The following is a 26,712-nucleotide window of genomic DNA, read 5'->3' as shown; positions in this document are numbered from 1 at the left end:
TGAGCGGCACTGCATAACTGCTGCTGTTTGATCACCTTTTCTTTTAGCCAACATATCGCTATTGCTTATCTCTGCCTTTGTGGTGTTGCTGTGGCAGGAATGTAATTTCATCTTATCTTACTCATGAACGTTCATATTTAACCATTAGAAACTGGTTCAGATGTCATCTTTTCTGGGATACATTCCCTATTTTCTCACTGTCCATAGAGTTAATCACTTTCTATTTTTTTTCTATTGGCTCTTTACTTAAACCTTGTACAGACTACTTTATTATGCTCATAACACTGTTATAATTATGTATTCAAAATTTAACTTATAATTGTAAAATTTTTTGATTATTTTATTTATTCTAATTTGTTGTATATGACAGCAGAATGCAATTTTTCATGTCTCTGGTTGAACACAAAGTAGAGTCACATGTAAAATTTTTTAAAAATATTCTAATTTTTGAAAATGTAGAAAGTTTAAAAAAGGAACAAAATTTACTTCTGATCCCATGATTTAACATTTTTATATATAAAAAGTTTATATTTTCATTCACTTAATATAAAATTACCAGGGAACCTTTTGGTATGTATTATTTTTAGTCACTGTACAGTAGTGTACTATATGATTTATAATAATCAAGATGATTTAAAATAAATCTCTGATGTCAGGCACAGTGAAAGATGCCTATAATCCCAACTACTATCAGGCTGAGGCAGGAGGATTACAAGTTTGAGGCCAGCCTCAAATATATTTTCATGAGTTAGAGATACAGCTTACCTACTAGTCATTCCAACAGAATTTATTTCCTCATTTTTCTTGAGAATAGAATCCTATAATATTTATCTGTGCATCCTCAGTACCCAGCATAATGGGCATTCAGAAAATGTTTATTTGATTTATTTTAATAAAAAAAGCACATGGCAAACAATTTAAACAATTTTCCCTTAATCCATCCAGGTGTCTTATGGTGGAGAAAGAAATGTGGTTATTTTTTCGCTAGTAAAAATCAACTGAGTATTGCATTACTGAAGTCATTCCCCTACTCAGAATTTTGCATTAGCTTTCCAGATCCTTAGGATGAAATCCAAGCTCCTAAAATATAGCATAAATGGTGTTTGCTTTAGAATTTGCCATTCCAGTAGCAAATAGAGATTCTTTAGCATAGAAGCTACAAAATATTTTTCCATGGATAGAAAGATTACAGGTATAGAAGTCTAGACAGTTTTACTAAAACTGAAATACCATGAAGCAAATAATATTAGTTTGAAAAGTGCCCATCTTTCTAAGAGAACTTCTAAATTTGATTTCTTAAGTTTTATTCCCACATTGTGATTTCTTAAGTTGTCTTTAAAATGTTTTTATATTTTCTTAAAAGAAAAACTCGTGAAAGGAATCACACTTACTTAATCTTAAGTTTTTCTGACTTTCCAATTTTAACCGTTTCCTAAAAATAATTGAAAATTTGTTCTTCTATACAAATATTTTCTCATTTGACTTTTAGAAATATTGTGAAGTAGATATGGCAGATTTTTTTCTTTTTAGTAAAATCATATAGACAGGTAAAATGAATTGCCTAAAATTTATACTAGGAGTTACTACAAAACCTAGTTTAATTTGCTAATTCATCCATTTTACATATAATATTTGATCTGAACACAATGAAGTATTTTATTACTTGGAGCCAACAAGTGACTCTTTGTGGCCAAAACTCATTACCTATTTATAGTATGAACTTGACTTTAGAAACCAATTGGTCTACCACCATTTTCCTTAGATTTAACCCCTAGCTTATATAATTGGCCTAATATGGCAGGGAACATGAACTATTCTGGCTCATTACTATTTCTTTTTTAAATCAAGCAGTGATAGATTGCCCATAATAAATGGATGAATGACTAAGCAGTATGGAGATTTCTTGGAAAACTTGGAGTGGAACCATCATTTGACCCAGCTATCCCACTCCTTGGTTTATACCCAAAGAACTTAAAAACAGCATACTACAAGGACACAGCCAAGTCAGTGTTTATAGCAGCACAATTCACAATAGCTAAACTTTGGAACCAACCTAGATGCCCTTCAGTAGATGAATGGATAAAGAAAATGTGGCATATATACACAATGGAATATTACTTAGCAATAAAAGAGAATAAAATCGTGGCATTTGCAGTTAAATGGATGGAGTTGGAGATTATTAAACTAAGTGAAGTAAACCAATCCCCCCAAAAACAAATGCTGAATGTTTTCTCTAATATGAGGATGCTGATCCATAATGGGGATGGGTGGGGGGGACATGGGAAGAAGGGAGGAACTTTAGATAGGGCAAAGGGGAAGGAGGGAGGGGAAGGGCAGGGGATTGGGGGTAGGAAAGATGGTGGGATAAGGTGGACATCATTACCCTAAGTACATGTATGAAGATAGAGCGGTGTGACTCTACTTTGTGTACAACCAGAGATATGAAAAATTGTGCTTTTTATGTGTAATATGAATTTAATGCATTCTATTGTCATATATAATAATTTAGAATAAAAAAATTTTAAATACAGTTATGTCCAGAAATTTTTCCAAGATTAGAACTATTTATGAAGTAATGAGAGCTGGCCACTTAAGAGAGCAGCATTTCAAATAGCACAGGTTACTATTTTATATTTAAGACATTAATAAACAGTATAGTTTCCAGAAACAAGAATAATTTACTAAAGTACTTAATCAAAAACGAATGATCAACTTAAGGATACAGTACCATATCCTATACCCAGTTTTAATCTCTACTTTTTTAATAGCTACCCAGGTGGATTTAGACAAGTCACAGCTGCTCAACTTCACCAGAAGGATCCAATAGCAGTAAGTCTACTGAATTTTTTTATTTATCATCTAGGAAAAGATGGATTCATCTCCTTTCTCTTCTACAGATTCTTCACTTTAGCTATCTTACACAAGTTTTGATAAGTATTATTTTGATTGCCATTCAATTTGGTGTATGTCCTAATTACTATTTATTATGTTTTACATTTAGCAAAGAATTCTAATGCATTTTTTTTATTTCTTGCACCCTGCATATTTGCATAGAATATGAGTTTGCTGCAAATACTTTGAGGGGGTGGAGAGAGAGAGAGAGAGAGAGAGAGAGAGAGAGAGAGAGAGAGAGAGGGGTGTACTTCTATGTGTATGTATATATATTTCATCAAGTATGCTAAGTATGTTGCTCCAGCCACATATTCTTACTGGCTTGTTTTTGTTCTTGTTTTATTATTTATCTGAAAGAGTTCTTTTGTTTTTCTAATTTTTAATGTATTGATAAAATCTCAGTTTGTGGATTTAGTCATTTTTCCTTATAAGTTTGTCAATTTTTTTGTTTGTATAGTTTGAAGACTTAATATTAGATAAACTTAAGTTTGAAATTATATATAATTTTTGTAAAGAATAGATCAAGGTCAATGTGTACTGAACTTCTTTGTCTTCAGTAATGATTTTTACTTTGAAATCTGTTTTTTTCTGAGAGTATAGGTATAGCAGACGCTTTTTTTTCATGTATGTTTGCCTCATATATTTTTTCCATTATTTAAATTTTACCATTTCCTATTATAGGTGTGTTTGTTGTAAGCATCATGGAACTAGATCTTATTTTATTTTCCTTCCCTTGTCTTCTTTTGGATTTATTCAAGTTGTTTATTGTAAGTCTAAGGTTAATAAGTATTGTTACCTTCCTCTTAATCAAATCAAAGACTTTAAATCGTTTTTAATACCCACCTTCCCTCCTAGCCTACGTGCTTTATTTTTTTTTCATTTTAAATTATATTTAATTCATTTACCAATGTATTTACATGCATTTATTATTACAATTTTACATGCACAATTTCCTTTAATTTTCATGGTCACCCATGTCATAGTCCTATTTTATAGAGTAAGAAATCATGGTTCAGAGAGGTAAAGAAACTTGGCAAGGATCACAGCCAAAAGGGAGGCAAAGGTGATTTCATTCAACTGAGAAGTCTGTACTTTTAACCACTTGTGTTCTTTTTTTCCCCCTGGGTAAATATTATTTTATTCTTTTCTTTCTATATTCTATATTCTTCTACCTGCTTTCTGTATTCTTTCTATATTCTTAAAACTCTTTCAGTTTAACATTCTTGTTATCGTTTTATCCTGCTTTAAATTTTTTAATGATTTTCTTTGCTTACAATTTCTTATTGTAACTCATCCTTCCTTCTGGGATCAATTTTCCTTTCCATGCATACTTCCCTTTGACATTCCTATGGTTATAGTCTCCTAATTCTGAACTCATCTTTTTTTTTTTGTCAAAACTGTCTTCTTTATTTTTACTTTCATTCTTGAAAGATAATTTTGTTATACAGTCATTCCTTGGTATCCATTGTGAATTGGTTCCAGGATATCCATGGATAAGCAAATCTGCAAATGCTGAACTCCCTTACATAAAATAGCCTGGTATTTGCATATCCCTATGCACATCTTTCCATATACTTGACATCATCTCTAGATTGCTTATAATACCTAATAGGATGTAAATACTTTGTATATAGTTGGCATACTGTATTGTCTTACAATGATCAGAATAAAATTTTGTAGTTGTGATTTTTTTTTCTTTGAAATACTGTCAACCCACAGTTGGTTGAATCTGTAGAACCTACTAATACAGAGGATCACTTGCATATACAGTTCTAGGATGAACATTGTTTCTCAGCTTTTTGAAGCTGCTGTTTACATAGATTTCTATTTTTAGCATGGATAAGTAGGATGTTAATTTTTTTGTATGTACTGTGTCTTTCTGCATAATTTTAAAATCTTATTCCTTTTTTTTTTTGCTTTGGATTTCATATATTTCTTTGGGGATCTTGTGTATTTTATTTGAGGATTACTGTGTTCAGTTCTAGAAATTTGTTAGCGCTTACATCTTTTAGTATTTGGTCTCTTTACTGTTTTTTCTTTCCTTTTGAAAAACTGATTATACTTAGATTTTTGCATTTTATTGTGCATGACTCATACCTCTCATATTTTTTGTCTCCCTCTCTCTTTGCTGCAGTTTCAATAATTTCTTTAGATCTACGTACCAGTTCTCTAATTATCTTTTCATCTGTGTCTAATTCAATTAATCTTTTCATTGAATTATCTTTTTATTTTCTTTTCTTGCAGTTTTACTATTTGGTTCTTTTTCAAATTTGTTGATCAATTTTGATAGTCTCCTGGTCAATTTTTCATATTTTAGTTCCCTATTATATTTCTTTAAGCATAATGTACATATTCTTAACATTTATATCTGACTGTAATATTTGTGGTCATTGTGGATCTTCAGTTTATTGTATCTGTTAAGGATACTTGATACACTTAAGTATCTTAGGATTTCATCTCTGAGAATTCTTTGAAACATGTTAAAAATTAAGTTTTTAAAAAAAGGATTTACTTAGTTGCTGTAAAGTGCAGAGGGTTATTACCATCCTAAGACTTCTTTAAGCTAAACTTTAGACTTAAGATCTTGATTCCCATAAAAAGATATATTTTGGGCCTCAAAACCTTGTGAGGTCACACTCACAGTGGAAATTACCTATCAGCAAAGACTTTTCAACAAATATTTAATTTCTCCACTATACCCCATGATACTGTCTTTCTGGGTAATATCTACATTTATGAGGTTACTAAAGTATTTATTACTTTATCTTTCATTTGAGTTATATACAGGGAGAAGTGCTAACCTATATATCAATCTTCAATATGAATAAAACCAAACTTTCTATTTGTTTTACAATTTATTTTTCCTTTTGAAATTCTCAATAAACCTGGCATTTAAACTATACTCTGGATAGAGAGAGTGTTTTCCATTTTTATGGACTATTTTAGCTTTTTTATTTAAATACATTCATAAATGAGCAAGAGTGTTAGACTCTGAAGATATTCTTTTTTATTACCCCAAAATAGTGAAAAAAAAATATATATATACACACACACACACACACACACACACATACACAATCATTTGTTTGTAGTACTGCCCAAAATTTTCTTGGTTAAGTGTAGGGGAGGATTATTTTACTATAATGATGCCTGACATACCATTTACAAGTTCTGTGTTTTACTGTTTTGTATCATTCATATCTATTTTATGAAAATGTGCTTAGAGGTTGCTTCTTGAAGAATACTTAATATTCCACTCCATAACTAGTATTTTTAGACTATTACAGGTCATTGTAGTCTATTAATTTGACTTGCATTTAAAGTGTTAAAAGTTATAAAGGCTACTAATATATATACCATGTCTTACAACAAATTACAGTTTTAATCCTTTATAAATATTTTTAAGCTTAAAATTTAGTTTCTGCTTCATTCAGGCATATTAGCTATACACTAGGAGGCAGTATAGTCCAACTTTTGACATTGAATAACATTAGTAGAAATTGTTTCAAATCATTTTTATGGACAAAAATTGAAATGCATTGAAGAATGATGAAGATTAGAAAATATTTCAGGGTTAAATTCATTTGCATTATTACTTCATAAAAGTTCTTTTGTTTGTTTTTTCTCTTGTATTTTGAAAAAAAAAATTACTTGTTAAGGAAGAGGTCACTCATCTTATTTCCAGTTCAAACACTGTGTTTGTCTCAAACAATAGACTCTGCTGGTAGCTATAATTTGTAATCAGCATTGGTTTTAAAAAAGGAGGATCTCATGAAAATAGAAGGACAACAGTGGATTAGAGGAATGGAATCTAGGGGAAAGGATAGAAAATGAACAGTAAAATGAAACTGAGTGTGCTGTGTGCATTTATGAATATATCACAATAAACCACACTTTTGTGTATTATTATAATCACCAGTTTTTTAAAAAGTAAATAAATAGAAGATCAGTAGACGGAGGGTATGAAGGAGGAGGAGGGGAGGGAAAAGGGAAGTTCTGGGTAATGAAATGGAGCAAATTATGTTATATGGATGTATGAATATGTCACAGTGAAATCCACCTGTTTATATATAATACACTAATAAAAATGTTTTTAAAATATTAACTTGTTAATCAGATAAATACAACAAAATTTTACGATCATGAAAACCAAATGTCATATAACTCTACCAATACAATTACTATTATAAATATATTCAGAGGATTTAGCAACTTGCTTATCCAGAAAAGATGCTGAGTAGTCTTAACATTGTCAGTTGTACTTATGACTTTAAAAAGATGAAAAAATTTAAAAAGTAATACCTAGATCAGTGCTGTCCAATAGAAATTCCCACCATGATGGGAACATTCTGTTCACATTGTCAAGTATGGCAGCCACTAACCACTGGTGGCACTTGTCCAAAGCTTCTGTGTTGGAGGAAATGAATTTTTAATTGCTTTTAACAGTATAAATCTACATTAAATTCTCTAGAACATAAAGTATTAATAGCACTAACAGAAAACATGTATGATATGCCATTAGCTTCAGTCTATACTAAGGCTTTGTCGTCTGATTTGATGAGAGAAGAAAGGGAATAAGAAATTCTCATACAATGCAACTAAATTCTAACGTATTTAGTGCAGTAACATACATCAAATTATACTCTTGAAATATAAATATAAATTATAAAAATCAATTTAGCACTCCAAAAGTCTCTATCAGCACTTTCATGAAGAGCTTGCAGTATATTTGTATACTACAAATATTTGTATATAGGAGGCCCCCAGGAGATTGTGGCTTAAAGGGTGAGGCCTTTTCTATACCAAATACACGTTAAATCACATTCAGACCAACAAAGAGAATAACTTAAAAGGGGGGAAATAAATCATGAAAAAGTTAGTTTGCCATCTTGGGAACTGGTCTGGAAGGGAAAGGGACTTTGTCATCTTGATAGGTTATAGAGAGAAGCATATTATAGAGATGATCGCAGGTACTGTGTGTCTGTTCTGGGAATGAAACTGGTTGGTTTAAATTCCTGTACCACCATTTGTTAGATATATAAAATTGGAGAATCTCTTTATTTTCACTATTTGTTTTCTTATCTGTAAAATGAAACTAATTATAATGCCTACTTCACAACATCATAAATAAGATTTAAAAGATAATACACTGACCACTGTACATATAGTAACTTTTCAACTAATGGTAAACATGATTTTTTTTTCAATTTAGCCATTTATTTAATGTGTTGTCAAGATTAAAGTCCTCTAACTTGTGTGATAGATTACTTGAGCCATGGGTTCTTTTATAAGCTTAGAGACATTCTTATGCTGTCTAAAGTTGGCACATACATGGGTTATTTTTAATCTCTTCTCTTTGTTTTTTTCCTAAATAAACAATAAACAAATAAAGCCTAAAGAATAACATACAAAGTAACAAGTTCCTTTTTATTTGCTTCAACATATTTACTAGGTCTGTTTCTTTTCTGTATTTATGCTGAATCTTAGCCACTAGTTTTCATCGCCATCTATAATTGTGTTTGCTTGTTTTCTTTCCCAAGTCAGATTTTTCTTACTGAGTTCTAGGTATATCTGTTTTTCAGATTGTAAAATTGGCTATTTATGGCATGCTGCCAAAAAACCTTCACAGAAGAACAATGATGCAAAGGTTGCATCTTTTTCCAGATGAGGTAAGTCAGTGGTCTTTGGTAATGATACCTTTCCTAAACATTTTCTCTTTATTTCAAATAATTGCCATTGACTTAGTTTCAATAATTTTATCTCAACTTCTGACACATCTTTGTAATTTAATTTGTATATGTAAAGTAAATGTTACTCCTATTTTAAACCATAAAGTGAGCCATTGTTGAACTAAAACTCAAAATCTTATAAGGTCTGTTTTTGTTGTTGTTAGTAACTGCATTATTTTGAACAAGGAACTATGAGAGCCCCTGTTAAATTGAACTGCTCATTAATAATTTCATTAACAATGAAAAACAGTATTAACTTAGTTCACTTTCTATGTGACCAGTGGCAAACTTCCAATAAATCATGAATTAATAACTTTGTGGTTGCTCTTTCCTGTGATTTAACTTTAGAATTCTTGTTCTTACTTAGAATTTACTCAACTAAAAAGTACTTAGGGAAAAAAAAGTTTTTTGTTTTGTTTTTGGGCAGTGCTGGGGATTGAACCCAGGGTCTTATGCATGCAAGCACTCTACCAACAGAGCTATATCCCCCAACCCCCGAAAAAGTATATTTTTATTTATTAAAGTAGATAATTTTCCTCAATAGTAATAATTTAGTGAAACACTAGAGGTTCTTTAATAAAATATTTTGAGTGTAAGCTCTGGAGTCAGACTGCCTGGATTTGAATTCATGTCCCATTATTTTTTGACTGCATGTACATGGACTAGTTACTTATTTCCCCTGTTTTATAAACTGTGAAACGAACATAATACCTATTTCATAAATTTATTGTAAAGGTTATAATAATCTAATTGTAGAGTGTTTAATATAGGGCTGGCAGTTGCTTAGAATAGTTGCTGTCATTATAGTTGTACTGGAAAAATAATATAGAAGTTTATTACAGAATATCAAGTAATAGTGATTGTTCAAGCTACTTATGTTCTTTCATATAAGCTTAAGCAATGTATAAGTAATTATTCATAGTGAGTAGATTATTCATACTTTTTAAACAGGATTGATTTATTGCCTTTGCTTTATACAAATAAGTACAGTGATACCCCACTAGTCATTTTACCTCTGATATAACATGTTCAGGTACAGTAACATCATTTAAGGTTCACAAAAATCACAGAAATTTAAACTCCTATTTCTGATTGTACTTCACAGATTTTTTAGAATAAATATTATTAATGAATATTTATTCCATTGACAAGATAGGCTCAAGTATCAATGTTTTAAATATGTTTGGTAGTTAAGTTGAACAGTACACTACTTAAATAATAATAAATGTACCATTTTCCCTAGAAATGAACTGGTAAATGTTCAAATGAAACATTTTACCATCAAGGCCACAGGGAAACACACTTTGCACTTACTCATGGAAATACAATATGTACAACCTACTGTCATTCCATAAATTAGGTAATCTTTGCCCAAAGTGCATACATGAAAAGATTCACCCCTGATCCAGCGATCTCATTTATAGCAATTTATCCTAAAAATACACATGTATGAAATTATTTTTCACCTTATTTATAATGCAATAAGAAATATAAATAATGCTTATTAAGGAAAGTGGATAAACTTTGCTATATCCAGATAATTGAGTATTGTGCAATTATTTTTAAAAATAACAGGTATTTCTGAAACTCAATAAGTAACATATTCCAAGTTATATTGAGACATGAAAAACAGGTGAAAGATAATATAGACTACTCACTACCTTTTGTTTGGCTATATACATAATGTGCTTCTACACTCAGATGTACATGTCTGCTTCTTTTTTTGCATAAAGAAATCAGAAAAATAAATGAGAAAATGAAGTTGGCTATTTACTGAAGTATGAATACAAAGAATTGGAAAGAAATAGGGGAGAGGATGAGATTTTTTTAAAGAATACGTTTTAGAGAATTTTTCTATTTTAGGTTTTTACCATGTTAAAATTTTACATATTCAGAAAATAAAATAACCAATAGAAATGAGCATAACTAGTGACCAGTTCATGTGCTATTCTCTGCAGAAGATTATCATTTCTGTATTGTTTATGATAGTAAAATAATAGGAACAGAAATTAAGGCTTAAAAACTTAGAAGTCTCAAAGGAACACAGGCAGCTTGAGGTGGTGCCCACTGACCAAATTCAGGACTTTGTGAGTCTGAAGTAAATGGTAATAATAACAGATTGCATTCATGAAAAACAAAAATCACCATGTTAGTCCAAAAGTTATTTTTAAATTTATTATGATTTTTCTTCTCTTCTGAAAAAGGAAAAGTTCTTTATGGAAGAATGTCATGTAGAAAACATGGAAGGAATATTGAATTAGAAAAGCTACATTATCAGCATATTCTATAACCATTGGGTAAAAGATGGCTTAGTTTCAAATCTTTTTTTAATTAATTTTATATTTCTGACAGAAGAATACATTACAATTCACATTACACATATAGAGCAGAATTATTCATATCTCTGGTTGTATACAAACTAAGTTCACACCAATTTGTGTCTTCATACATATATTTTGGATAATGATATCCATCACATTCCATTATCATTTCTACCCCCATGTCCCTTCTCTTCCCCTCCCACCCCTTTGTCCTATCTAGAGTTCAGCTATTCCTCCCATACTCCCCCTCCCTACTCATTATGAGTCAGCCTCCTTATATCAGAACTCAAAAAGCTAAACACAAAAAAAACAAATAACCCAATCAATAAATGGGTCAAGGACCTGAACAGACACTTCTCAGAAGATGATTTACAATCAATCAGCAAATATATGAAAAAATGTTCATCATCTCTAGCAATTAGAGAAATGCAAATCAAAACTACTCTAAGATTTCATCTCACTCCAGTCAGAATGGCAGCTATCAAGAATACAAACAACAATAAATGTTGGCGAGGATGTGGAGAAAAAGATACACTCATACATTGCTGGTGGGACTGCAAATTGATATAGCCAATATGGAAAGCAGTATGGAGATTTCTTGGAAAACTGGGAATGGAACCACCATTTGACCCAACTATCCCACTTCTCGGTCTGCACCCAAAGGACTTAAAAACAGCATACTATAGAGACACAGCCACATCAGTGTTTATAGCAGCACAATTCACAAGAGTTAAACTGTGAAACCAACCTAGATGCCCTCCAGTAGATGAATGGATTAAAAAATGTGGTATATTTGCACGATGGAATATTACTCGGAAATAAAAAGAGAATAAAATCATGGCATTTGCAGGTAAATGGATGGAGTTGGAGAAGATAATGCTAAGCGAAGTTAGCCAACCCCAGAGTACCAATTATTTGAAAGGGAAAAGATACTTTTGCATTAATGAAGTCTGTTGGACACCACGGTAACCAAGTGATCCGATGTATTCTTTGAAATGGGACAAACTGACAGCATGTGCCTCTTACTGAAGATTCAATATAAACTATCTAATATTCGCAAAAAATGCTTAGCCTGAATCTTATTATAACGAAACAATCAGAAAAATCCCAATTCAAGACATTCTGAAACATAATTGACCTGAACTCTTTAAAATGCCAATTTCTTTTTTCTGCTCTTATTTTTTATTAATTTTTTAATTCACATATGACAGTGGAATACATTACAATTCTTTTTTTTTTTTAAATAGTAGTTGTCAATCTTTATTTACATGTGGTGCTGAGAATCAAACCCAGTGCCTCACACATGCTAGGCAAGCGCTCTACCACTGATCTACAACCCCAGCCCCATTACAATTCTTATTATACATTTAGAGCACAATTTTTCATATCTCTGGTTGCTAATTTCTTGAAGAAAAATAATAGGGCAACTCTTCAGATTAGAGAGTAGGTGGAAGAGTAAACAATAGAATAATTAAATGTAGCATATAATCCTTGACTAGCTCTTGGATTGGCAAAAAGTTATATAAGACAATATTAGACCAATTTGGGAAGTTAGAATATATGCTATGTATTACATTAAAAAAACACTTTTTCATTGATGTTTATTTTCCTGAATATGAAATTGTAACATGGTTGTATGGGAAACTATCCTTATATTTAGGAGATACATGCTGAAATATTTAGGATTGAAGAATTTGCAAAGTACTCTTAAGTTACTTTCAGGTACATAAAATTTATGGATTACCTTCTATGTGTAGATTCAAGGAGGCACTTCTCTCTCTTCCTGGTTTTACGTGTAATGCCTAATTAACAACTTTAATTCCTCATTTTACATCAATTTTATCCATTCTTTGATAATTTTATCCATTTCTGTAATAGTGAGGAAATTTGAAAAGCTTATTTCAGTAAAAATTCCATTCTGTTCTGCAAACATTTATTAGGAATCCACTGTGTTCTAGTTTCTGTACTGAGTGAGCACCTGACAACTTTAGAATTTATCTTTACAAATGATCTAGGGATTTTGTAAATATCTTCCCATCGAAGTATGAGATATTCACAAATTTTCATAAATATAAAGCCAACATTTAGCCTCCCCTTAAATAAGTCAAAACTGAATGTTGCTTAACAATATTTCACTTACCCAGGCATTCTCTACTTTTCTGCAAACTTTTCTTGCATTACTGAGAAGTAATGATAGTAAGAGAAGGGATATCAATATTGTTATAATAGTTTTGAGTAAAGAACCCACTTGAATCAATCTGTGAAATATGGTATATTAAGAACTATGTAATGTTTTGAACAACCAACAATAAAATAATTTAAAAAAAAGAAAAAGAAACATCATTAATATCAGTTGTTTTCTCCTGCTGATAGTTACCCAGCCTATGAAAATCATAATTTTAAAAAGCCATTTTAAATGTTAAATATTAAAATTTTTGCTATAGTATGTTTTAGAACAGGCTTACAACACAGTAGAGCTCAGATTTTGGGGGTGGGGGAATACTGTGGATGGACCTCATGAGCACTTGCCCATTGAGCCAAATCCTCAGCCCTTTTTTATATTTTATTTAGAGATAGGCTCTCATTTACTCAGGACCTCAATAAGTTGCTGAGGCTGGCTTTAAACTCGTGATCCTTCTGTCTCAGCCTCCTGAGCCGCTGGGATTATAGGAGTGCACCACCACGCCCAATGAGCTCTATGATTCTAAAGCTATTATAAAATTTTATTCTGACTCTCATTATATTCCTTAGTCAGAACTATCTTATTTGATGTCATGTCCTTGGCTAGATATTTGATTTCCAGTTGTAATAATGTTCTCTTTGGAGAGTTGTAATGTACTGTGTGGTACTCCCTTTTTTGAAAATTTCTAGGCACACACAATTTTAAAAAGGAAATTGTCTATTCTCCTTGTGGAAATGCTCATAAAATATTTCCATGTTGATATCTTACCATTATTTCAATAGTCTCATAGAAATTAATTTATCCATCTAGTCTCACAATATATTTCCCTTTGGTAGTTGCTTTATTTTTGTGTCATGGGTACAATGTGAATGTTAATTCCTTTGGTTACTATGTTTGTTAGTCAACTTTCTGTTACTTTAACAAAATACCTGAGATAATTAACTTATAGAGAAAAGATTTAGTTAACTCATGGTTTTAAAGGTTCCTGCCCCTAATCAGTTGAACCCATTGCTTCAGGCCTTGGTGGCATACCAGCAGGCAATGATAGGGAGCACATGACAGAGCAAACTATTTACCTCATCTCATGGCCAAGAAGCAAAGAGGAAGACACTGAGGTCCCATAATTCCCTTTTGGGGGACACCCACAATGACCTAGGGACCTCCCAATAGGCCCCATCTCCTATAGGTTCCACCACTTCCCTCTCAAGCCACCCTGGGGGCCCAAGCTTTTTACACATGGGCTTTTGGAGAACCTGGCAGTTACCCATTTATTTTAATATTATTCCCTTTATGTAGTCTGTCCAATTCGTATGATTCCTTTTTTATAATATCTCTTAGTTGATATACTTTATTCTTTTGTTGACTTTTTATTCCCCAAATTCAGTCTTTCTTATGTCTTACTTTGGTTACTAGAATAGCTGCTGATCTCTTTTCCTTGTCTTCTGCTTTTCCCCACTGCAGTCCATTCTGCCCACTATTGTCAGGCCAGTTTTCCATCTTTTCTCTTTTGTTTTTATGAGCATGTGGGCATAGACAGGAAGTAGTTCTGCACAGAGGAAATGCCACTAAGAAAGGCAGTGCAGTTGAGTTCAACCAGTGCATGAAAGATGAGGAGTGGTTAAGTCAGAAACTTCCGGAGTGTGGGGAGAAGTGAGGTCAGAGGCAAGCTAAGAGCAAGGATGCTGCTTTAGTTGAGGAAGTTTAGCGAGGGAGTTAGAGCTCCCTCATGACAAACTTAAGCTTGAGAGGTGACTTTTTGAGAAGAGTAAACCTTTAGAAGTCATAATCTCTGATTTTTCTTTATATACTCAGCACCAAACATAATTTCTGGTTCATAAAAAAAGTTCAGTAAATGTTTCTTTGATAAATAAACAGCCTAAAGATCCAGCAGATTTTAATTTTCAAAGTTTTTTCTGGCAATAACATGAAGTGCAAATTGAAAGGTAGTGGTACTGGATACAGTAGACCCAACACATCCACTCATCAGATGAGAAAGCATGAGAATGAACTAAGGCAGCACCTTCCTGTAATTGAAAAGGGAGGTAAATTAAATGATGTATTTTATAGACAAAGTAAAGCATATTGTTGTAATACAATTACTTATATTACTGGTCCATTTTGCTTTTCAGAGATTTAGACAATGAGTTTTAAGATTATATTGTTCTCATCCTATAAACATCTTTTGCATATTTTCTAGTACTAAGTATTATTAACTTATTATTAAGAAAGATGTTTTAAGAAAATTAAGCCTCAAATGTGTTTAACATAGGATATTCCAGAAGATATTCTTAAGAATTTAGTGGAAGAGCTGCCTCAGCCTCGGAAAATTCCAAAACGTCTAGATGAATACACCCCGGAAGAAGTAGAGGCTTTCCCGAGAGTATGGTCTCCGTAAGTGTCTTTTCTCCTTTCTTCTTTTTTTTATTTTTGAAGTTGAACTTGGTACCCTTATTGTCTTCAGCTAAATGATAAGATCTTTTAGGGTAGGAAGAGCCAATTCATGTTTTTACTCCCTTGAGAACTCAGCAGCTACTACTTGCAAATAACCTCCAGATGTTAGATGTCAGAACCCTGACCATCTTGCTAGGTAAGTGCAAGGATGATGTCAGGTATTTCATTTGGGATCTCCCTACCTGGATAGACTGTAGTCTTTTGGAATGATAAATGCATTGTCATCAACCTAAAACAAAGGAATTCTGTTTTTCTTATTGCTTCTTAAGCCAAGAATATCATCTAATGAAAAGTCATTAATTCTGGAATTTTAGTCTTGATCCAAATAGAAAAACAAAATCTTTTTCCTCTCTTCCATACAATTTCCTCTATCTAAAATCCATAAAGCTGCTAAGATTTGACAGGCTATCTCCCATCTAATTGTTTCCAGGCTTCTTTGCCTGGGATATACAGACGATGCAGCTCTAAATGTCACTCCGCAAACAGTGCTTCCTGTAGTGTTTAAACTGGTTTAGTCTCCTCATTATAGGGTCTCATTGTATACTTTACTTTTCATTTGCTGTGTTTATTCTAATGTAATCAAATATTTGTGTGATTTTCTGCTTAATGTCTAGATTTCATGAGGGAACTACATGCTTGTCTTCTTCAGCTCTGATTACTGTACCCTACACATTAAGTATCTCTGATTACTGTACTCAACAAATATTTGTTGAATGGATTAATGCAGATACAGAATCTCCATTATCAGCTTTTATAAGTGAAGTTAGAAAAGAATATCTAGAAGATATGAAGTAAAACACACTTTATTTTTTCATAGTATAGAATCATATATTTAATATATATTTATGTATAATATATATATTTAATAATAATATATTTCCCCATATAGAAAATCTCATTTATTTATATTCATATGTATTATTTATCACTGCATAAATAGCAATAAAAATAACAAGGTGATCAGGCACAGTGGCACAAGCCTATAATCCCAGTGGCTCAGTAGGCTGAGGCAAGAGGATTGCAAATTCAAAGCCAACCTCAGCAACAGCGAGGTGTCAAGCAACTCTGTGAGACCCTGTCTCTAAATAAAATAGACTCAGTGGTTGAGTGCCCCTGAGTTCAATCCCTGGTACCAAAAATAAATAAATAACTAATAAAACATTTACGGTGTGCTTTACATGGATTAATAACCTGTTTCTGAGCAAATTCGTGAACATTATGTTACAATTTTTATCCCTGTTTTTTATGAAGGAAAAAATATTGGCATAGAAGATAAAGTAATGCCTAAAATGATGTAATTGTGAGTGGTGGGTTAGGATTCAAGCTGAAGATGACTAGCTCCAGCTACTCTGCTGAGTGCTCCTTGTTAACAGTAATTATCAAATACTAAATGTGCCAAACAAGACAAAGTTTTGGTGATGTTCTAAGTACTGAACAGCCTTAAGGGTTGAGGAGGCATCATCTGGTTCAGAATTTATATCCCCAACTCTTCATACTTGGCACATTGTAGGTCCTCGATAAGTGTTTTCATTCTGAGTCCATTTCCTTGTCTGATTCAATGTCTTCCACTGTGAAATGGAGCTAATTCATTTATTAGAGGATTGCAGTAAGGAGCTAATGTGCACAAAAATGGAGTGCACTGGAAGTGTTCACCAGGTTTTGTGTAGGGAATATTTTTGCTTTTACAAATTCATATTGTTTTAGCATGCTTGCTAATGTATTTTATATAAGTGCACCTAAGTTATAAGCCATTCTCAAATATTATGTTTTGATAAACTATATACTAAAAAGGAATTTAAAGTAGTTCTTGAAGTTTTGGCATGTTACCTTCCTGTAACAAATTCTGTAAATATAGGTATGTCACATATTCTTAAAGACACACCATCATAAATGAGTGTATGTTCCTAGTCAAGAGGGTTGTTACACCTTTTTTTTTAACTATAATTACCAAATGTGCTATTAAATATGTGACCACAATATGAACTTTGAGTTTTATTTATGTATGTGTGTGTATATATATATATGTGTGTGTGTGTGTGTGTATTTAGTGTTATTATAATCAAATGAAATCACAACACTTATTTTACTTAGCAATTCTTGCTATGTTTTAAAACAAACTGAAAGGTGACTGTTCATTATGTTAATAGAATTAGGAAGGGCTTTTAGACAAACTTAGAGCTACTTGATGCATTTTTAGTTACTACCCCAGGAATGAGTTTTCCTGTCCTTTCTTTTTATTCCAGAGTTCCCTGTGACAGGAATATGCATTAGACACCAGGCTTTCCTTTACACTTTATTAAAGTTGTGATCTTTTCTCATTACTTGTCACACAACATATGTTAACTTGTGTTTCCAGACTAATAAAGGGGAAATACATTTACTGAAACTTAAGAGTATATCACAGTATAGGTATACTAATCATTTAATGCAAATAATCACAATGTCATTCTCCTTGCATATTGCAGGTGTCATCAAGTCCAGTTAGCTTATTACATGAAAATCATGTGACCAGGAAAAGAATAAGTCATTTTTGGTTCACCAAAAACCTTGTCTAGGAAATAGATGATCTTTCAGTTCAAGACTATTCAGTTGCACTTTCTGCAATAAGAAAGCTTTATAGCTGAACTTCATTTAGAGTTACTGGCCACATGTGGCTCCTGAGCACTTGTACCATGGCTGGCATGAGTGAGGAACTGAACTTTTTATTGAATGTAATTTTAATAAATTTAATTTCAGTAGACACAATGTGGTTAGCAACTTATTGGACCATATCACCTTCATTGTTTATTATTTCCTAAAGGTCTTATACTTTAAAATTAGAATTAAAATATCTGATACACCAGGCCATTCAGTGCATTGGAAATGGAATTTCTCATTATTGGAAGGCTTGCCTTTACAGGAAGAAATATAGTTTCTCCTTCTGGAGGAACCTACTTAAAATATGCTTTTGCTCCACCCAAAATAGCTAAGCCAAAAATATAATCTTCCTTTGGAATGTACTAACTGGAATTTATTCAACATAAATCTGATGAATCTGCAGAGACTTTACTGGAACACATATACCTGAATTTCACCACAAGTAAACAGACACAAAAATAGCTTGCTTTTGTTTTTCTTTTTTCCTTAGCAATAAAACTTAAAATACATTTATAATATAAATGTATACATCATCATTGGTACTTTTGTTAACTTTTGGTAAAAGGAAAGCTCACTGACTTTTCTATTAGAGGTTAGAAACTTTTGAGCAACAGTAATAATTGTCAGGCTAAGCTTTGAGTCCTGTAGATGATTAATAGAATTGTTTTAATTAAAACCTACCATAGTTGAGAATTTAAATAATTTTAAGTCACTGACAAAGCTTGTATATTTGCAGCTCTAATTTTAACATATGTTGTATTTTCTTTTGCTAGTTATTAATTGTGCAGTCATTTTTAAAGTAATGGGGAAAAACAAAGAATGGAACAGATATTTATGACAAAATTATAAATAATTTCTTTAAAAGCTATTTTCCTATATGGGTAGTATTGGCCATTCATCTCACTTCTTCAGTTAGTGAATATATATTTGGCATATTAGTATTTTTTACACTTCATGAATATATGAATTTTGCAAGAAAATGTTATGAAATATCTTATTTCTCTTGGTGGTACAGAGCAGATGTGTGTTTTCCATGAGTAAGTGGTGATATGGGGATTGCACTTAGAATTTCTTTTTATGAAAGGAAAGGAAAAACAATAGGACTGTCCTTTCATTATAGTTCACCTGCCTGAAACTGTTAACTTTTAAATGGATAACTCATTTTAATACTATCAGTAATTATCCCCATAACTGTTGCAATTTTGCCAACACGTTTCAGAACTCCAACTATCATGAAAATTATAATGCTATCACTGTAATCAAATTTTTTTATTATGTAGACTAAAAATAACAGGTTATTTAAATTTTTTATTTCCAATTTTTATGAAATTATGAGGTGAGATTTTTTCTTAGGAAAATCTACATAGATGGGAAGTCTCAACTTAAATTGCTTCTCATTATGATTTCTTACTCATTAATTCAGTAATGCTTTATTTTAAGCAAAACTCTCAACCTTTATAGAGAAACTTAAATGTGAAAAGTTTCAGTATTAATGAATGTTTGAAAATACATATTTATAATGAAAATCCATATTCCTGGTGTTTACTTTTTACAGAGTGTGTTACAGAAGTGTGCCTGCAAAGGAGAGATGGGTGGAAAAGATGAAGGTGTGAGGATGGCCATGACTGGCTCTGTAATTTTCTTTCCAGTGGTTAGGATTAGGATTAGAGTTCAATAGGCACTCCATCCAGCGAGGTAAAAGGAAAGCAGGGCTCCAGCAGCTGAGAACTGTAACCCTGGAAAAGGGCACTGTTGAGCATTCTTCAGTCTGCAGCTCTAGAAGAGAATAAGGACTTAAGGTAGTGTATGCTCCCTAATATGAAAGCTATTAATCCTCAAAGTTTTAAGTGATGCTGAGCAAAAAATTGTACCTATGTCTTTAGAAAAAGTGCTTTAGATCAGAGAGTTAAAACACAGTAAAGAAGGATTTTTACCTTTTCCAATCCCATAAGGAGCTGGGGTCTGGACAGCTTTAAGATTTTCCATAATTTTATGCTAGTCTAGTCATGTGGCATTTTCCCAGAAGATTTAACTTAATTTGCTGCTCTTTACAGTCAGAAGTTATTAGCTGGACTTAGGGAACAAGGTTACCTTCCAACTTTCCCATCCATTTCAACCAGCTCAGCATTGGCTTAAGCCATAGTCCTCAGTATTTCCAGTGCTGCTGAGTTTGCTCAAATTAGGTATTCTAAGTGGTAGTGTTCTTTGATATGAACAGGTCAAGACTGGTTGTTGAAATAAAAAAGGAATCTATTTAAAACAACAAAAAAACAGATCATTTACAAGCCCTAGCCAATATAGATTCTGATTTTTAAAAGTGATAATTGAATGTAATGGCACTTCCTTTCCAATTTAATTAAAAAACAAATTTGAATTTTAAACATGATAAACAATCATGTGATCTTAGATTATTTTAAAGCACAGTGTGATCAGGGTATGAGAAAGCTGAGTGCCTGACGGAAATGTGTATAAAGTGCCATCACTGAAATTTACTCTTCCCTGTCCAGCTAACACATTTAAGAACCATGTGCTGTACCAGACTGCCTGGAATGGTTTATTCTACGAATTCTGTCTGTGCAATAGAAGTGACTTAAAACTCAATTAAACTGATTTTTTATTGTTTTTTCAGACTATGTCACTGTTCAGATTTTATTGTAGTCTTTTAAATGGTGTCTAGAATAAGTATTATACTAACAGAGACCAGAACTAAGGGAGAAGAAGAGATTTATTAAACTTAAGTTATGCCCAGTTTCTTAGATTTACAACTGAGATATGAATGCTTTTTTTTAGAAAATAAATTATGTTAGGACTAATATATTGTCACTAACTTAACTGTAGTATAAACATTGTGCTAAATAATCTTGTTTCCTTGTATTTGCAAACTACATACATTCTTTCTACCAGTATACAATATCCACTATAATCTCTTTTTCAGAATAATATAAATGTGTTGACCTCTATCATTTCCATATTCTAAATTTGAATCTGTGCATTTCTGCAGTGTGCCTGTTAATTTAATAGGTATCAGGTGATGTTTTGCATAGAGACGTGTGATAAAGGATTTACCCTACAAAACAATTACATAAGATGTGGTGTGATTTGAACAGTTAAGAGCAATTTCAAGGAAACTAGAATATTTTCTATGGCTCAGACAAGCCCTTTTGATAGTATTTCCTCATTCAAAAAAAGTAAGTTTTTAAAAAATTATGTTGTTTAAAGGCAATTTTCTGTTGGTGATGAATATTATTGGCCAAATAGATTGTTGCTATGGAACATTTGCTAGCTATGAAAAATACAGAAAATGAATTAAAGAAAATCTTATGTTCGATCATTCTTGGAAGATTCAAAAATCTTCCAAGTATATCCTAAGTACACATGAAAGTGGAAACTTTTACCTTTTTCTTCAAAGGTCAAAATATCTGTGTGCATATGATTAATGAATTGTATAAAATCTATTATATGTTATAGCTATATTATATATTATATATATTACATATTAATATCTCTCTGTTAGGAAACTCTCTTTCTCCTGACACTACTCCTGTAGCCATAGCAGCACCAGACCACTCAATAAATATGTGTTGAATGAAAGAATGCCTGAACAAATAGATGGAATCAAATTCTCTGTAAAAGATAGAAATTGATTTTTAATTGTTATAGTTTATATTTATATTTTGGTCTTTGCTGCTTTTTAACACTTTCTTAATAACTTCAGCTAAGGTACAATTTTTCCTTAATAGTCTGCTCTAATGCAACTGATATATATAAATTTGGATACTTTATATTACATATCTAAAGAAAGATCATGGTAATTTTGTTAAAATACAACCTGTATTTCTGCTGAGGAGTAAATTTTTATGATTTTCATCAAAACCCATAAAAATAAGTAGCATTAGCTTTCTGTAAAGGATTTGAAATCTCTCTCCAAAGATTACCTAAGATCACTTTAAGAATGCTATTGCCATTAACAACTACATTAACATTGCATAATGCCTTTTAAAAGTTGATAATTGGTTATTTCCATTGAAAGAGTTACAGAGAATTAGGACAAAAGTAGAATACAAATTCACCCATCATTCCTCTGGCAGAAACTCAAGTCATTTTAGTAAAATTTCAGATATTTAAGCAGATGAAAAGCAGCACAATGGATGCCAGATTTTTTGCCTTAAAAATTACTTAATGTAATAAAAAGATTAGGCAGATTTCAGGCAGAATAGGATAGATATGTAAGCAAGATAATCTGATAATTCAATTCTAGTTATTTATTTTTACCACAGGGGTCCCCATCTTTTAAAGAACCTAAATATAGTGAAATTTACTTGATACTAAAGGTACTTAGACTACAATTTAATCTCTCTTTGATGATGGACACCAAAGAAATTTTAGTAGCCAGCCTTATTACAGGTTATTATCACTAAGATATGTATTGTATCAGAAAAACACAATACTGCATGTGAATGTAGTCCTCTGTTAGTAAAAAGCCAGGAAAGATATTTTATCTCAAATGGAGTCACCTCTAGCTGAGGAAGCCTGTTGCCTTCTGTTAGGCACAGCAGAGTTTTAAAAATTGACTTTCTGAAGTACTTATTTTATTTTTAAACTTTGTCAAGAAATTGTTTCCTTCTGTCACCAAGGAGCTCTGTCCGAGGTCTGAGCTTAACCCTTGCTAGAGAGTGAGGGACGTGAACCAGCATTTTGTCGTGTGGAACATGTTAGGAATACAGAACCATGAACCTGCTGCAGAATAAATGAAATCAGAGATACATTTTTACTTGATCTCTGTGCCCACTCAAGTTTGAGAAACATCAAAGAAAATAGCTCTTCCATCACTTTTTTATATTATCATAGGTTTTCTTCTTTTAGTGGAAGGGAGTAAGCAGTGCAAATAAGTTTTATGTGTGCTTACTTTTGTGTTTGAAACAGAAAAAGAGAGTCATTTTTAGTGCAAACCTCTTTTCCCCACATGGGGACCTTCTGAAGTCATATGATGTTGTTAATTGCCTCCACTACGAAAGGATGTTTCTAACTATACTAGTGTCTAGAATCTAGTCCCATGGCCATGACACTGTCCCCCCCAATCCTCTCCTTGAGAGCAAGCTAATTATCAGAAAAAAAACCCTGATTATGTGTCAGGAGGAAGAGGAAAGGATGGATTTGTGAACAAAGTGGCATAACAAAGGCAGTAGCTATGCTGCATGACAGGTTACCAGGCATCCACACTCTGCCAAGCACTATGCTTGTTGCTGGGAATGAAAGATCAATCATGATGGGACTCTGCCACCGAAGGAACTGGCAGCCTAATAGGAGTCAAATGGAATAAAATGGCCCTTGCAAGCACTGGATCTGCCATCAAATCCCTGCCATCTGCTTCCTAGCTCTGTGTCATTAACAAGTTACTGAGCCACTCAGACTCAGTTTTGTCAGTGCAAAGGCAGTTTAATAGCAATGTCTTTCTTTCAAAGTGGTTCTGAGGATAAAGTAAAATAATTAACCTGAAGTAGTTGCTACACTTCGTGACACCTAATAAACATTCGGCACAAGTAAGTAAAAGCAAGTATAATTTAAGAAACACTGTGGTAGAAGTACACAAGAAGTTTTCTGGGAATCACAGACAAAGGAGGCCTGCCTGGCTTAGAGAGAGAGGGAAGAGCTTGCCAGAAGATGTAACCTTTGAGGTGAATTTTGGAAGATTAGTCAAGTTTGCCAGCAGAGAAAAGATAAGAGATTCCAAGCAGAGGACATTTCAAGTACCCGAGTCAAATCCAGCACTGCGGAGGTTTGTATCTGTGAAATAGCAGGCAGTGTGGAGGGACTGGGGTGCAGAAAGACAGGATATAATAAGAATGACTCAGAGAGGTTAGCTGAGGCCATGTCATGGATTATATGTTTAATTCTGGAGAAGTTGAACTGTGCTAAGGCAAGAGAGGGCCTTTCACAGTTTTAAGCAAAGTCACATGATATGGAGAAATGAGATGGAAGACAAGGAATCTGTTAGAGATTTATTCCTCCCTGTCTTAGTTCTCTTAAATGTCAAACTCATATTTCTAGCTGCTTACTATGTCCAGATTCCATCATGCTCAAAATCAGTCCTGTCCCCTATCCTGAAAAATAGCACAGCCATTCACTGAGTTCTTCAAGCTGAAAATTAGTAATTGTCTTTGAATCCTCAACTTCTAGTAGCTTCTTCTTCCCTCACCTCCCTGGCCCTTTCCCCACCTTCCCCTTTCCACCCACCCCGTAGACCAACTGTTGCTCTTTGCTTCCAAAATTCTGAACCTGACCTTTCTTTTCACTCACTACTGCCGCAGCCCTAACAGAACCCTCATCTCCATACTCCTCACTTCCTCTTAAAAAAAATATCTGCTTGTAACAAATCAAGGCTTCATCCAGCTCCACTTGCCTTGGGGTCAGTATCCACATGCCCTTATCTAGCAGATTACACACTTCTCCCACATTTCTAATTCTGCTTCTAAATTCTACTAAAAGGTGGTATCATCATTTCATTTTGACTTAACAAATTAACCTTTGAGTAGAAACAACTAGTGACTGACCAAACACATTTAATTTTATTGAGTGGAATTGCAGAGATTTCTTGTGGGAAATTAACTCAGAAGATTTTTTTCCAGTTGCATCACCACCAGCTCCTTTGCAATTATGTGAACCAGCTGTATAAAAGAATAAATTGCTTCTTCAAATGTACTGGTGTCATTTAACTAGGAGCTGCTTTAGTTGTATTGAGTCAAATAGCAAAGATTAAATGGGTACACATTGGGGCCACTTTTAGCTATCCTATCCCATTTTCATTTCTCAGACTTTGGTTGCAGTTTCTACATTTGGAAAGAGATTTCAAAAATACAGTGACAAAACTCTGCAGTTTTCTCTTGTTGTTATAGATGGCTGATATGGTAAAGCATACCTGGCTCGCTTCCCAGATCAGTGCCTGTGGTCCTCAGCTTAACAATAAAACAATTTTAAATTAATATAGCTTTTTTTCCTGAGCCAGTAGACAGTTGGTCTTCTTAGCTGGGCTATCTGATAGCTTATGAGTATTCCATTTAAGAAAATATACTGTAGGGCTGGGGATGTGGCTCAAGCGGTAGCACACTCGCCTGGCATGCGTGCGGCCCGGGTTCCATCCTCGGCACCACATACAAACAAAGATGTTGTGCCTGCCGAAAACTAAAATATAAATATTAAAAAAATTCTCTCTCTCTCTCTCTTTCTCTTTCTCTCTCTCTCTCTCTCTCTCTCTCTCTCTCTCTCTCTCTCTTTATTAAAAAAAGAAAAGAAAAAAGAAAATATACTGTAAATGTGGAAATGGAATAGATAAGTCATTTCAGGGCAAACAGAGTATATCTACTTTTTAAAAGAACTCAAATTAAGATATTTTTATAGTTGTTTCAAAAATATCTATTTAATGTAAATGTTACTATTCAGAAAATTCTACGAGAGCTTAGTAACTACAAATACCCAACTGAAAGACAACAGAACACTTTAAATTTGGGGACAATTTATAATTTCTTATTCTTCCTTTTCTCTGTTATGATTCTTTTCTTTGTTTTATCTATTGTTAGATTTAACACTTTCCTAATTTTCCTTGTTTTAATGTGTTCTAAAGGAAGTGACTCTCAGGTTTCTATTATAAAGTATATAATACTTACATACTTTACTGTAAGTATATAAATGAGGGAAAATCAATTGTACATTTGTAAAAATATCAAAGGCCTGGTGTTTAGATATTCATGTTGTTTATGTATCATAATGAAAATTAAATCTAGCAAATGATAAATAGGGAAATTGCACATTTAAAATCTGCATTTGTATGGCAAATCTATTTTTTATGTGATTTTAAACTCCTGAAGATTACAGTGAGAAGAGTTTAATGAGAAACTGTTCAAAAGTGGAGCAGAGGATGTGAATTATTCAGTAACTATATATATATATACACACACACACACACACACACACACAGGCACAAGTTGACCTTGTGTTTTCAAAAGAACTTCAGATTGTCATTTAAATTTTCTATTTTGTGATGTTTTGGCTTTAGTGTTTTTTACCATATATTTAGATGCAATATTTGTAGAATTTTTCAATGAATCATTGCTTTCATTGTAAATTGGAGAAATAATCTCCCTTCCTTAGTTAGAAAAAAATAATGATTCATGAAGAGATGAATGTTGATTTTTTTTTTTTTAATATCTTTCAGGCCTGAAGATTATCGAATCTAAGAGAAGGAAAATTACAGTGAAATGATTTAGGCTTCTTCCTGATAAGTTTCTCTGCCCTAGAACAGTGAAACAACTGCTTCAGGAAACTGCACTAAGACTCGTTATTTTATAGAATTGTTTTGTGATGTAATGATTGAAATAAAACTGCTTCCTGGTAGTAAGTACCAAAATAATGCCCATCTCTGGATTTTCTCAAGTTCTAGAACACTCTTCTTGTGCCCCACGAAGAAGCGCCTCCTTTGCTTTTCCTTTATTGGCTATTCTGTCTA

General features: G+C 32.7%; 1 protein-coding gene across 2 annotated transcripts in view; it reads left to right on the top strand.

Moving 5' to 3' along the window:
• The window catches only part of MRPL13 (mitochondrial ribosomal protein L13), a 37,777-nt gene extending 11,226 nt beyond the window's left edge, over positions 1-26,551 (top strand). The window contains exons 4-7 of one of the 2 annotated variants that reach the window (XM_081266813.1): positions 2,769-2,829; positions 8,475-8,561; positions 15,394-15,515; positions 26,422-26,551. In XM_081266813.1, coding sequence (XP_081122939.1) covers positions 2,769-2,829; positions 8,475-8,561; positions 15,394-15,515; positions 26,422-26,443 — 292 coding nt within the window. In that variant the 3' untranslated portion in view covers positions 26,444-26,551. The remainder of the gene's footprint in view (positions 1-2,768; positions 2,830-8,474; positions 8,562-15,393; positions 15,516-26,421) is intronic. The other variant, XM_081266812.1, reaches the window with a different exon arrangement.
• The last annotated feature ends 161 nt before the right edge of the window (positions 26,552-26,712 follow it).

Source organism: Spermophilus citellus (assembly GCF_964194105.1).
Source record: "Spermophilus citellus genome assembly, chromosome: 14".
In the NCBI taxonomy this organism is placed as follows: Eukaryota; Metazoa; Chordata; class Mammalia; order Rodentia; family Sciuridae; genus Spermophilus; species Spermophilus citellus.
This window is presented reverse-complemented; position numbering and strand designations above follow the sequence as displayed.